General features: G+C 40.4%; 1 protein-coding gene across 3 annotated transcripts in view; it reads left to right on the forward strand.

Moving 5' to 3' along the window:
* Window positions 1-13,195, forward strand: part of FOXJ3 (forkhead box J3) — a 138,816-nt gene that overhangs the window by 12,457 nt on the left and 113,164 nt on the right. For all 3 annotated transcript variants that reach the window (XM_047789525.1, XM_047789526.1, XM_047789527.1), the window contains exon 2: window positions 11,249-11,309. In XM_047789525.1, the coding sequence (XP_047645481.1) occupies window positions 11,266-11,309 (44 nt within the window). In that variant the 5' untranslated portion in view covers window positions 11,249-11,265. The remainder of the gene's footprint in view (window positions 1-11,248; window positions 11,310-13,195) is intronic.

The raw sequence follows: 13,195 nt of genomic DNA on the forward strand, positions 1-13,195 counted from the left end.
GTCTTTTTACCTCTGCAAATGTCAGTATGCATCTCTACAAAGGCATTTTCTTACATAACTACATGCCATTATTGTATCTATCAAAATTAATAGTATTTCCTATTAGTGTTATCTGATACCCAGTTTATAATAAAAATGTCTGTGATTATTTAAAAGTGTCTTTTTACAGTTGGATTTTAACTGAATCAAGATCCAGACAGTCTACACATTGCATTTAGATGTGCTTAGTGTCTCTTCCAACCGAACACAGTCCCCCTTACTTTTCTGGCATGTTTCATTCTGTCTCCTCCTTTCCTACCAAGTTCTGTTACTGTGCCTTTTGAAGTAGGTCTAATAGTTTTCTTCTTTCACAGTAATTTCGCAAACATTTTGAATTATTATGACAAAACATGTACTAGACATTATGATAGGTAGAAAGGTTGAGGCCCACAATCCAGTGGCAGAGACAGGTGTTTACAGAAGCAAAACAAAACAGATTTATTTGCCTTCCAGTGGGCCCTGCCTTAATTGTATAGCTTTCCATTTATTTTCCTAAAATATGCCGCTAGTGGAATCTTCTTTAATTGTGTCCTTATCAGGAGCCCACAGTTGACTCCTGCTTGAGTCAGTTCAGACGACGCTGTTCTGGGCCTGGCACGCTATACACTCCATTAGCTCCTGCTTGTGCCTGAAGTGGAACTCCCTGAAGCACAAGCATTCCATTTTTTTTTTAGACCAAATTTATATTATCGTGTAGAAGTTTCATTTCTCAAACAAGGTTGTAGACGTTTTGAGAGCAGAATTCTTTTTCTGTATAATAATGGAAAGCTTTTCGAGAGTCCTGGTACATATGTCCGTGGGCCTGTTACTGCTGCCTGCTACCTTCCCAGAGACATTCAGAGCTTCTGCCAGTTAGAAGCACATAGTCCCGGTCTGAGTCTCTTCTTTTATCCCCAAAGCCTCCTTTGAAAAACAAGCAGTCCCATTCAGTGGTCTAAATCGCAGACGACAGATACAAGGTTTGCATATTGCCACTTCCCCATTACCATGTCAATGGCAAACTACTCCTTGTTTTTAGACATGACCTTCTCAGTGTAGCACTTCAGGCGGCTACCACCTATCAAGGATAATTGGCAGGGGATAGAAAACCTTTCTGCTGTCCTTGTCCTAAACCAGTAGTTCCTGAATTAAGCTGTAAATCAGAATCACCTGACACTTTTTGTAAGGTTTTTATTTTTTTCTATTATCATTGACTTACACCGTTCTGTCAATTTCTGCTGTACAGCAGAGTGACCCCGTCTTACATATATGTGTATATAATATATGTACACACACGTACATTCTTTTTCTCCTGTGCTATATGCCAGGATCTCATTGCTTATCCACTCCAGGTGCAATGGTTTGCATCTACTAACCCCAGACTCCCAGTCCATCCCACTCCCTCGTCCTCCCCCTTGGCAACCACAAGTCTGTTCTCCAAGTCCATGAGTTTGTAGAATCACCTGATAACTTGTAATTAGTAGATTCCCTAGATTTCACCTTAGACTCTTGAATCAGGATTTCCAGGAATGGGAGAGAAATGTTTCTTGTAAAGCTGGCAGTGGTTTGTAGACGGCTTTAGGGACCAGACAGGTAGTTCATACTTGGTTAAATAGCTCTAGCAGTGGCGACTATACCTGCCCGTCTCTTTGGTATCGCATTCCTCTGACAATCAATGTTTTGATATGTTCAGTTTACACTTCAGGGATGTGATAGGCTCTCTCGCTTTGAATTACACCAGGCAAAGCACATGAATCAAATGCCCAAGATAAAGATATGAGATCCAGAGAGGTGGCATCGTCGTTTTCTAAATATAACAGCTTAAATTTAAAACCTCAGAACCCTTCAGCCCTCTGTAGCTTACTCTTTCTCTGGTGAATACCTTTAAAAATTTGAAATGGAAGAACTCAACATTTTTGGAGTAAACATATTCATTAGAGACGATTTGAACATATATTGTGATTTAACTTCACACACCATTGTCAGATTTTCCATGAAAGTAAATCTGTAAATCGGGAAAACGTTCTTTATTAGACCACATGATTTGATTTTTGGACTGGAAATCGTGGTTAGGTTATTGGGCAAAGTAGAGATTGAAGTTTCAGAATTATCCAGTGAGTTGATGACAGACCCAGAAATAGAGTCCTGTGCTGTTTGCTTGGGTTCTGATTTGGTTTGAAGAGGGTGGCCTGTGACCTGTTTATGTATATTGCAGGAAGTAAGTAAGGTTTGGGGTTTGGAAGAAGTTAAGAGCTCTGCGATGCTTGGCCAGGAAGCTCCCTCTCCCACATTTACCACCTGTTTTACTGACACCAGTTCCTAAACCATGGAAGGTAAAGGAACAGCAACTGACTTAAACTCCGACTCTTAAAAACCGTAGAAAGCTGAAGCTGATTGTTAGTTGGCGCGCTTTTTTTCATCTTCCTGTTATTAGAGAATAAGACTTGTCCCTAGTCATGTTTGTAAAAGAGAGGGGTATAGCCTAACTCGTTGATTTATAGATGCAGGGGCATGGTTTCGTGTCGAATTTTTTCAGGGTGTATACAGGGTTGTATACATAAGTGTATCTTCATTAAACACGGTTAGTTAATAAACAGTATGCTTTCGAAATGATGGAGCCCATCAGAAAACAAACTTTCCTGAACTACTAATGGTTCAAGGGGTTATAGATTTCAAAATAATTGTTATAATAGAGTTGCTTTCTGGTGACACCATTATTTTTAACCTCCCCTTCCTTTTCCAGTTTTTAGGGTGGGGCTGGCTCTTGCGGCACTGGTGAGCAAAGAAGCAGAAACTTAACAAGAGAATATTTGTGTGCGATGGTTCTTAAGCTTGCTCTTAAAAAAAAAAAAAAAAAGGAACCCTCCCCCAGCCCTATTGAGATATAATTTACATACCATACAATTCACCTATTTAAAATATTAAATTCAGAGTTCACATTGTGGCTCAGTGAGTTAAGAACCAGATGTAGTGTCTGTGAGGATGTGGGTTTAATCCCTGGCTTTGGTCAGTGTGTTAAGGATCCAGCACTGCTGCAAGCTGCAGCATAGGTCACAGATGTGGCCAGGATCCGATGTGGCTGTGATGTGGGCCTGCAGCTGCAGCTCTGATTCAACCCCTGCCCCGGGAACTTCCATGCATGTACGGCAGGTGCAGCCCTAAAGAGAGAGAAAAAGAAAGTATACATGTGTGTATGTGTATATAAAAATTCAGTTTTTAACAAACATATTCAAAGGGTTGTGAAATCACTGCTGCAGTCTAATTATAGAATGTTTTCCTCTCCCTCGGGGAAAAAAACACCTCACACTCATTAGCAATCAGTCCACTTTACCTGCCCCACCCAGCCCTAAGAAACTACTAATCTAATCGAACTACAATCTGTGATCGAGCCCTTAATATGTCTGTTTTGGACATTTGATATAAATGGAATCATGAATGTGTAGTCTTGTTATTAGCTTCTTTCACTTAGCATGTTTTCAAGGGTCGCAGATGTTACAGCATGTACCATTTCTTTTTATGGCCAAATATTCTGCTATATGGTTATAACATCTTATTTATCCATTCATCAGTTGCTGGGCTTTTGGATGTTTCCACTGTTTTGCTGTTATGATATAATGCTACTGTGAACATTCATGTACAGATTTTTCTGCCGAGGCATGTTTTCATCTCTTGGGTATCTTCCCTGGGAGTGGAATGGCTGTATCATATGGTCACCCTGTGTTTAACCTTTTGACAGACTGCCGAACTGTGTTCCAGAGCGGCTGCATTATTTTACATGTCTGCTCCACATTTTTGTAATCTTTGTTTTTGTCTGTCTTTTTGATTATAGCCATCCTAACTGGTGTGAAGTGGTATCTCATTGTGGTTTCGTTTGCATTTCCCAATGACTAATGATGTTGAACATCTTTTCCTATCTTAATTGGACATTTTGGTATCTCCTTTGTGGAAATGTCTGTTCAAATCTCTGCTTTTTTTTTTTTTTCTTCAGTCAAATGCTCTGCTTCTGAGCTATATTGCCAAATCTTTGCCCATTTTTAAGTTGGGTTGTCTTTTTGTTATTGAGTTGTAAGGGTCTGTTATATACTGTGGATACCTAACTTCCTCTTCTAAGTGTGGATTGGTTCTACGTACTTCCTTGGAGGCAGAGAGAAGTCATGTATACAAAGACTGTATTAAAAAGATCTGATGAGTTTTCAGTTCAATCTTAGTTGTCCTTCTTTTAGGTTTACTCTCTTTTTTCCAGTTCTCGAGGGACCTGATTTATTCATTCATTGGACAAACATGACTGCAGGCTATGTACCAGGATTTGGGGATATAACAGAGAATGAAACAGACTTTTATCTGCATTCTAGTGGGGTAGAGAAAGTAAAACAAAAGTCCTATCAGGTCACATCCAATGATGACGAGACCTGTGAAGAATAACACAGTGTAGTGGCCTTAGTGTGGTGGGTTTCCTAACAAATCCTTCGCCTTTCCTGATCTGTTCCTCTCTGCTCTGTTTGACCTTATCGCACTTTCCCTTTATTTTCATTTTGTATTGTTTGTAGCTAAACTTTTATTTCACTCTAATTCTGAACACCCTTGCAGTCTAAATTTTTGTTCTCACTAGTCCCCAAAACGCACCCTCTGTGGTATTAACGATCTTCTACATTCTAAAGGCCAGTATTAGTGGTACATATATACAACAGAATATTACTCAGTCGTAGAAAAGAGGGAAATAATGCCATTTGCAGCAACTAGAGATTCCCATACTAAGTGAAGTCAGAAAGAGAAAGACACATACCATGTGATATCACTTATATGTGGAATCTAAAATATGGCACAAATGAACCTTTCTACGAAGCAGAAACGAAAAGAGTAGACTTGTGGTTGCCAAGGGGAAGAGGGGCGGGAGAGGGATGGACTGGGAGTTTGGGGTTAGTAGATGCAGACTGTTAGATTTAGAAAGGATAAACAAGAAGGGCCTGCTCTACAGCACAGGAAATTAATATTCAGTCTCCTGGGATGGGTCATGGTGGAAAGAATATAAAAAGAATGTATAAATATATATAACTGGGTAACTTTGTTATACAGCAGAAAGAAATTGGTACAACTTTGTAAGTAAACTATAATAAAAAATTTTTAAAATAACCAATATTATTTTTTCAGTTTATATCCATCCTAATCTGTAACACTATTGCCTTTCTCCCCATTAAATCACTTCTTGCTCTCTCCAGTATAATTTTCTCAAGTTTTTTTTACATTAAAAATTTTTTTTAAACTGGTTTCTCTTCTCTAAATCTGTAAGAGTTCTCCAAATTTAGGTTCTGGTTTCTCTTCTTCCGCTAACATTTCTGTGGTGAATTGATCATTCTCACATGATTTTAATTGCTTTCTGAGAGCATGTGGCTCTGAGTTCTCACTTTTTAGCTCTATCTAGCTGCACCATTGCCTTCAGGTTTAACTAGTGGAACTGAGATGAACAGCTGATTGCTACTTACTCAGCAGGATTCTTTTCCCTTTACGCCTTCCTCTGGCAGATTTTTCCTGTTTAGGCTGATTAAGGCACAGGTTATTTCCATGACTGCTTTAATGATTACCTGTGACTAATGGTATAACAATTTACAGTGTTCAGTTAAGTAATCTGATTTAGAGCGGTTGTTCCTTCCTGGATGCTAGTAAATTTTTTTCTTTCAAGTCTTTCGAAAGATAGAGCTGAATTCAGAAGAAAGAAAAAGGAGTCATCTCTTAGTGGTATAGTATTTCTTTTCAACAAACAATTCTTTTATCTGGTATGATGGTGCTCTCATTCAGGCTACTGTCATAGTAACAGAGGCATGAATTTTCTCTTTGGTATAGAGAGGCAAATTAAACTTTACAGACGTTAATGATATACCCAGGGTCACAGTTGGGTTTCCAGTCAGGGTCTTGACTCAAGGTTACGAGTGTTGCAAGTTCTTTGTAAACTGTGAAGTATTGTATCTCTGTGTAGAGGGAGAGAGGAGAGAAGCACTCACGAGAATTGCTTGGGAGCTTTTTCAAAATACTTGGTCCCATTTCACCTTCTTCTCCCAAGTAATGTATTGTTATATAGCTGTTAGGTTTGTTAAACATCTGCTTCCTAAAGGTGAATAGTTGGTAGCTCAGTTTAATGGACACTTGAAGACTCTGCTTTTACATTAAAGAGTTCCATGTTCTCTTCGTGGTGGGACATGATCAAGCAGTTTCTGTTGGAGCATACCCATCAGTGAGTGACCGGCTTTTACTTCCCATACTCTGGTTGTGCCATTCTGCACAAAGGTTTTTGGCGTATTGATTTTCAGAGGATTCGCAGAGGATGCTACTAGGTGCTGTTGGCACCAGCTTAAACTGTATAAATTTTGGATGATTGAATTAATGTAATTGTTTAACTGAGGTTGGCTTCAGAAATGTGAGTTTGTAGTTTGGAGGACACTTTGAGATTTTCCCTATTTCACTGTGAACTTTAGCCTTCTTTTGTGAGTGTTCCGTGTTGCTGGCCATTTGCCTCTGTAGGCATATTCTTTCAGTTAAACAGCCTGAGATTCAAGATACCATTTAGGAGCAACAGTCTAAGTTAAAAACGAGAAAACTGAAACTAAGGTATTGAGGGCATAGTAGATTAGAGAGAGATCCAGGAGCTGGAGTTGGTAGTAAAAATTCACGTAGCATAAAAATCACCATTTTAAATTGTAAACTTTGGTGGTTTTATATGGAAGGTTTTTGTTTTTTTTTCTTTTTCCTTTTTATGGCTGCACCTGCTGCGTAAGGCCGTTCCTGGGTCATGGGTTGAGTTGGAGCTGCAGCTGTGGCCTCTGCCACAGCAGCACCAGATCCAAGCCACATCTGTGACCTGTGCCACAGCTTGAAGCCATCCTTAATCCACTGAGCGAGGCCAGGGATTGAACCCACGTCCTCACAGAGACAACACTGAGTGCTTAACCTGTTGAGCAACAACGGGAACTCCATAGTAAAGGTTTTCATTCATAAAATTGTGCAACTATCACCACTATGTTATTTTAGAATATTTTTATTGTTCCAAACAGACACCTGTTAGTAAGCCTGCCTACCTTCCTCCCTTCTCCTATTCCCCCATCTCCTGGCAACTAATATACTCTACATCTCTAGGATTTACCTATTCTGGAAATGTGTGAATGGACTCATGCAATATGTGGCCTTTTGTGTCTGTCTTATTTCACTTAGCATAAGGCTCTCAGGGTTCATCCATGTTGTAGCCTGTAGCAGTACTTCATTCCTTTTTATGGCTAAGTAATATTCTGTTGTACATTATATGAATATTTTAGATATGCCATGTTTTGTTTATCTGTTCATCATTAATGGTCATATGGGTTTATTCCCACTTTTTTTTTTTTTTGTCTTTTCTAGGGCCGCTCCCTTGACATATGGAGGTTCCCAGGCTAGGGGTCTAATTGGAGCTGCAGCTGCCGGCCTACACCAGAGCCACAACCACGTGGGATCCAAGTCGAGTCTACGACGTACACCGCAGCTCACGGCAATGCCAGATCCTTAACCCACCGAGCAAGGCCAGGGATCGAACCTGCAACCTCATGGTTCCTAGTCAGATTCGTTAACACTGTGCCACGACGGGAACTTCTATTCCCACTTTTTAGATTTATAAGTAATGCTGCTGTGAACATCATATGCAAGTTTCAGTGTGAACATGTTTTAAGTTCTCTTGGGGATGTGTATGTATGTGTGTTCTAAAGAGGATTTTATATATGTATATATATTTAATCTCTCTATATATACATTTTTATATAGAAACACACGCACATACTCCTAAGAGTAGACTTGTTGGATCATAGGGTAGCTTTTGTAGAAATTACCTTTGTTTTTAAAGCTGATATTGTTGACTGCTGTCGAATGTGGTTTAAGTTTAAAAGCCAAATGGGCTAACTTTCCACACTCTCTTTCCCTACCCACCCAGTCTAGACAGTCGGTCTGATGTCTTCATTGTTAGAGTCAACAGAGCAGACACACCAGCATAACTACCTTGTAGAATCCTGGATGTGGAGTCCTGGAATCAGCTCCGCCCACTAACCAAGTTACTTACCTCTCTGGTGAGGAGTGGGCTAAGAGCCCAGGCATGTTTAGAGAAGTCATTCCTCTTAGAAATCAGGCGTTAGAAAGAAGTGATCGGCTCTACCAAAGGAAAAGAAAGGAGTTAGGCTAGAAACCTGAAAGCCATTCTTAAATAAGAGACTGTGCCCTTTTATCAAGTTCGGAAATACATGAAAGAAAGATGACGAGTTCAGCTTTGGACGTGGTAATTTTGGGGTTTTCAGGAGGGATGGTAGATATTTCTGGAGAACGGAGATCAGGAGGTAGATCCCTGTTAGAGATGGAGATTTGAGGTATTTCAACTGTTTACAGGCATTTGAAATATAGGAGTTGATAAATCACCCATAAAATAAAAAAAAAGAAAAGTGTCCAGTAATTCCCATATCTGAACTCTTTGAGGTTTTTGATTCTGCCAACTGAAATGTTTCAGCTGTATCTTATTCTGAGCAGCTTGTTCCCTTTTGGGTTTTGTGATTTTTGATTGTGAATTGATTTATTTTCGGACTTTATACTTGGGAATGTTTCCAGGCCTAGATCACAGGCAGATTCCCCAGAGAGGATTTGCATTTGTTTCTGTCAAGTTTGGATGTGGGATGTTACCATTCTAGGACTGCCCTAAACAGCATTCTAAGTACGAAGCTTTTAAAACCATAATCTTGAGTGAGGGGCGGCTTATGGTTGCGAGTATCAGGGGAGATGCTGTTGAACTGCTGTCGTCGTCCCCCAGTCCCTTACCAGCGCTAAGTGCCAAGGTTAAGACGTTTTCCTTGCAGTTTTCCTGGGTCACACCTGGACTTTGCCTCTTGTACCTTGAGCCCTAATAGACCTTGGAATCACAGGCTGAAATTCATAGGGTTGGCAAAATGCCCTGAAGGTGAATCAAAGCTGGTTTTAGTACCCAGCATACTTCTTTAGTATCTTTCACTTAGTGTTTTTTTGTTTGTTTGTTTGTTTGTTTTGGGGCCATGCCCCTGTGTGGCATGCAGAAGTTCCCAGGCTAGGTATGGGACACATGCCACAGAAGCAACCCGAACAGCAGTAGTGACAACACTGGATCCTTAGCTTGCTGTGCCATTGGTGAACTCCTTCTTTTACTTGGTTTCTAGCCTTGATCATGCTTTATTTTCTTTCAGGTTATTGATTAACTTATAAGGATTAAAAAATTCTATCCTGTGTTTCTTACTGTCAGTGGGCATGTCGATCAGCCTGTCTTCTGTCAGAAGTAGAAGTGTCTGTCTCTGTTCAGTGCATGCAAGGACAAGTAGATGCAGGGAATTCAGTCAGCCTCTAAATTAAAGTTATAAACTTGGGACGACATTCAGTGTTTTGTTTGGCCCACATAGTATTTAGAAAATAAAAGTCAGGAGATTTCAGGGAGTTCCTGTCATGGCTTAGCGGTTAATGAACCCGACTAGTATTCATGAGGACGAGGGTTCGATCCCTGGCCTCACTTAGTGGGTTAAGGATCTGGCGTTGCTGTGAGCTGTGGGGTAGGTCACAGATGCACTGGGATCTTGTGTTGCTGTGGTGTAGGCCAGCAGCTACAGCTCCGATTCGACCCCTAGCCTGGGCACTTCCATATGCTGCGGGTGTGGCCCTAAAGAGACAAAAGACCAAAATAAATAAATAAATAAATAAATAAAATAAAATAAAAATATCCAGCTTTTGGAGTTCCCTTGTGGCACAACAGGTTAAGGACCCAGTGTGGTCAGTGCAGTGGCTCAGATAGCTCCTGTAGCTTGGGATTGATCCCTGGCCCCCACTGGCCCCAGAACTTCAAAAAAAAAAAAAAAATCAGGAGATTTCAAATAAAATTTTGGATATTTTCCTTGAAAAATGAGACGTTCTTGATAGGCGTGTGGTCCTGCTCGGTAACAGTGGCTAGAACTGGGAATAGCAGATGATCGCTTTAGCGTGAACCTGTTTTCCTTAGGTGCACACACACAGACTCCGTTTGTGCAGTGTAGGCGTATGTGTACACTTATATCCGGTCCAGCTTCTCTCATTCTGGTGACCTCTAGACACTCGTGGATCGTCGTTGTGCCAGGGAGTCATGCTGACAGTTTCACATTGTTCATTGATTTATTTAATTCTAATAGCACACCTGCAGTTTACCCCTGATGAAGAAAGGAAGTAGTATAGGTGGGAGTTCCCATTGTGGCTCACCGGAAATGAATCTGACATCCATGAGGACGCAGGTTTGATCCCTGGCCTCGTCCAGTGGGTTAAGGATCTGGTGGTGTCGTGAGCTGTGGTGTAGGTTGCAGACGGAGCTCGGATCCCCCAAAAAAGTTGTATAGGTGGTATTAACCCCCAAGTCAGAGATGAAGAAATGGAGGTTCATTGAGGTTATATCAATTCTTCAGGGTCTCATAGTGTCACAGCTAGAATTTGAACAGTGCTATTCTTAACTATTTTTAAAGCAGTGGGACTGTTCTTCAGTTGAAACTGTAGTGACGTCCAGTCCGTAAACCCCACAGAGACAGCACTGGTATAGATGAGGTGGGAGACAGTGATGTGGGGATGGAAGCCTGCGTGCTCAGCTCGTTGGTAGTCTCTAGGCTTCTCTCTGGAATCCTTAGGATTCTTCTAAACAGTGTGGACACTCTATCTCTAACTAAATATAAGAGTTTGCTAAATTTGATGAGTTTTTAGCTTCTTTGGATGTTACAGTGTGCCTGTTTTTCTTACTCTTCCTGGTATGTCTGTCTGCCTTAGTATCTTCATTTTATTGCTCAATAGCATTTTATTTTATTTTATTTTATTGTCTTTTTGCCTTTTCCAGAGCCACTCCCGCAGCATATGGAGGTTCCCAGGCTAGGGGTCAAATCAGAGCTGTAGCCACCGGCCTACGCCAGAGCAACTCGGGATCCGAGCCGTGTCTGCGATCTACACCACAGCTCACGGCAACGCCGGATCCTTAACCCACTGAGCAAGGCCAGGGATCGAACCCGCAACCTCATGGTTCCTAGTCGGATTCGTTAACCACTGCGCTACGACGGGAACTCCAATAGCATTTTAAAATTATGTGGGTATGTGTTCAAATAATGGTGAATCTTCTAGCATTCTATTTATGTTATAGAATGCTGGTGTGATTTGTAGTTGAGTTTATTTCGGAGCATTTGATAACTAACTCTTCTTTACCTTTCAGATTCTCTTTGTGGCCAGATGGGTTTGTATGGACAGGCTTGTCCATCTGTAACTTCATTAAGGTGAGTGCGCTGTTTTTTTACTGGAACATATGCAACATTTGAAAAGTTATGCTGGTGAAGTCACATTAAATTGGTTTTGCTCTAAGGTTCAGAATAAAATACTGTAGTTTGTTTCCTTAAATAGTCCTCTTTTGTGGGGCTGGGAGTTGTTTTTGCTTACAGAGACGTTTGTGGTAGTGGGATTTGGATATTAATCTCCACTTGGTGAATGTACATATATGTTCTTGTACATGAAATGACATTTTACACTTCGTCATTCCTTTTTTTTATCTTAAAAAAAAAAAAAGCAAAAAACCCTAATCTGCTTTCTATTTGTTTTAACTAGAAAATACATGGTAAATTTTTATTTTTAATTTTTTTAAATTTTTAAATTTTTTTGTTTTTTTGCCATTTCTTGGGCCGCTCCCACGGCATATGGAGTTTCCGAGGCTAGGAATCTTATCGGAGCTGTAGCCATCGGCCTACGCCGGAGCCACAGCAACGGGGGATCCAAGCCACATCTGCAACCTACACCACAGCTCACAGCAACGCCGGATTCTTAACCCACTGAGCAAGGCCAGGGATCGAACCCGCAACCTCATGGTTTCTAGTGGGATTCGTTAACCACTGCGCCACGATGGGACCTCCATGGTAAATTTTTATTGCCTTTATAGCAGATTATTAAATAAGACTGGATAGCAATTTAAACCTCTTTCCAAAGAATGATATAAACATAATGCCTAACTTATCCCCATGTACAATAAATAAGTAAAATGTAAAAAAGTAGGAATTAAGTTGTATTCAGCCCAGTGGCTTTAGATTTTTTTTGAAGTTGCTAAATCCTTTATGTAAATTAAATCTTTTTTTTTCTAGCTCTAAGATTGACTTTTTTGTTATTATTATTTTTTAATAGTGTAAATTAAATCTTATATGAAATCCTGTGAATAAAAGATAAATGTGGAACTTTTCTGCTTGCTTAGACTTCTGTGTTCTACCCTCACAGATGCCCTGAGGGATTACTGTAGTTCTCAGAGCACAGATTGAAAAAATAACCTAAATATAATCTGTTAATTGAAATCTTTCAGACTTGAATACGAAGTGTTGATGGCAGCACCTGCCAGTTACCTGTGGTGTTGCAGCTAGCTGTATCATTTATTCATTCAGTATATTGAGCACCTAGTATGTTGTCAGGAATTATTCTAAATGTTGGGGCTACAGTAGTGAACATAACAGATAAAAATCCTGTAATTACTGGGCTTACATTAAAACAAAAAAAGTAAGAAATATCTGAGCGTGTCAGTGATAAGAGCGAGGGTGAAAAATAAAGGAGAAGATGATAGGAGATAGAGGGATGTTTGTCCATGTTAGGTAAGGTAGTCTGGGAAGGCTTTCCTGGTGAAAAGATTGCATTTGGATGAAGATGTGAAAGGGCGATGGCATGAGCTGTGGGCCCGGTGTAGGTGGAAGGTGAGAATTCCCAGCAGAGGGAACCCAGGAAGTTTCAGGGCAGGAGACGTGCCTCGACTGTTGCAGGAACAGTGACCGGGGTCATTGTGGCTTGAAAAAAGTAAGCGATGACCAGAGTTGGAATTGCCCAGCTTTGGAGGGCAGGAGAGATGATAGAAAATTATTAGAGCCATGAATACGAAGTCAAAGAATCCTTAGGCTTGAGGGAAATTCTGGTTGTTCAGAATGCTACAAAAGAAAAATAAAGTTTCTTTTTTAGTTTTTATATACTAGAATTTTTATCAGATGAAGGCTGGCTGTCCTTTTTCCTCAGTAGGAAAGCTTTTCTTCATGCCATTATGACATGTCTTTCCCTGAGAATGCATCTTCCTGCTTATAATGGAAGTAGGTAGAGTGATTGCTTTTCTTCTTTGTTGGAGTCCATGTGCCCTGACCCCCTG

The sequence above is a fragment of the Phacochoerus africanus genome, chromosome 8, assembly GCF_016906955.1.
Source record: "Phacochoerus africanus isolate WHEZ1 chromosome 8, ROS_Pafr_v1, whole genome shotgun sequence".
Taxonomy (NCBI): Eukaryota; Metazoa; Chordata; class Mammalia; order Artiodactyla; family Suidae; genus Phacochoerus; species Phacochoerus africanus.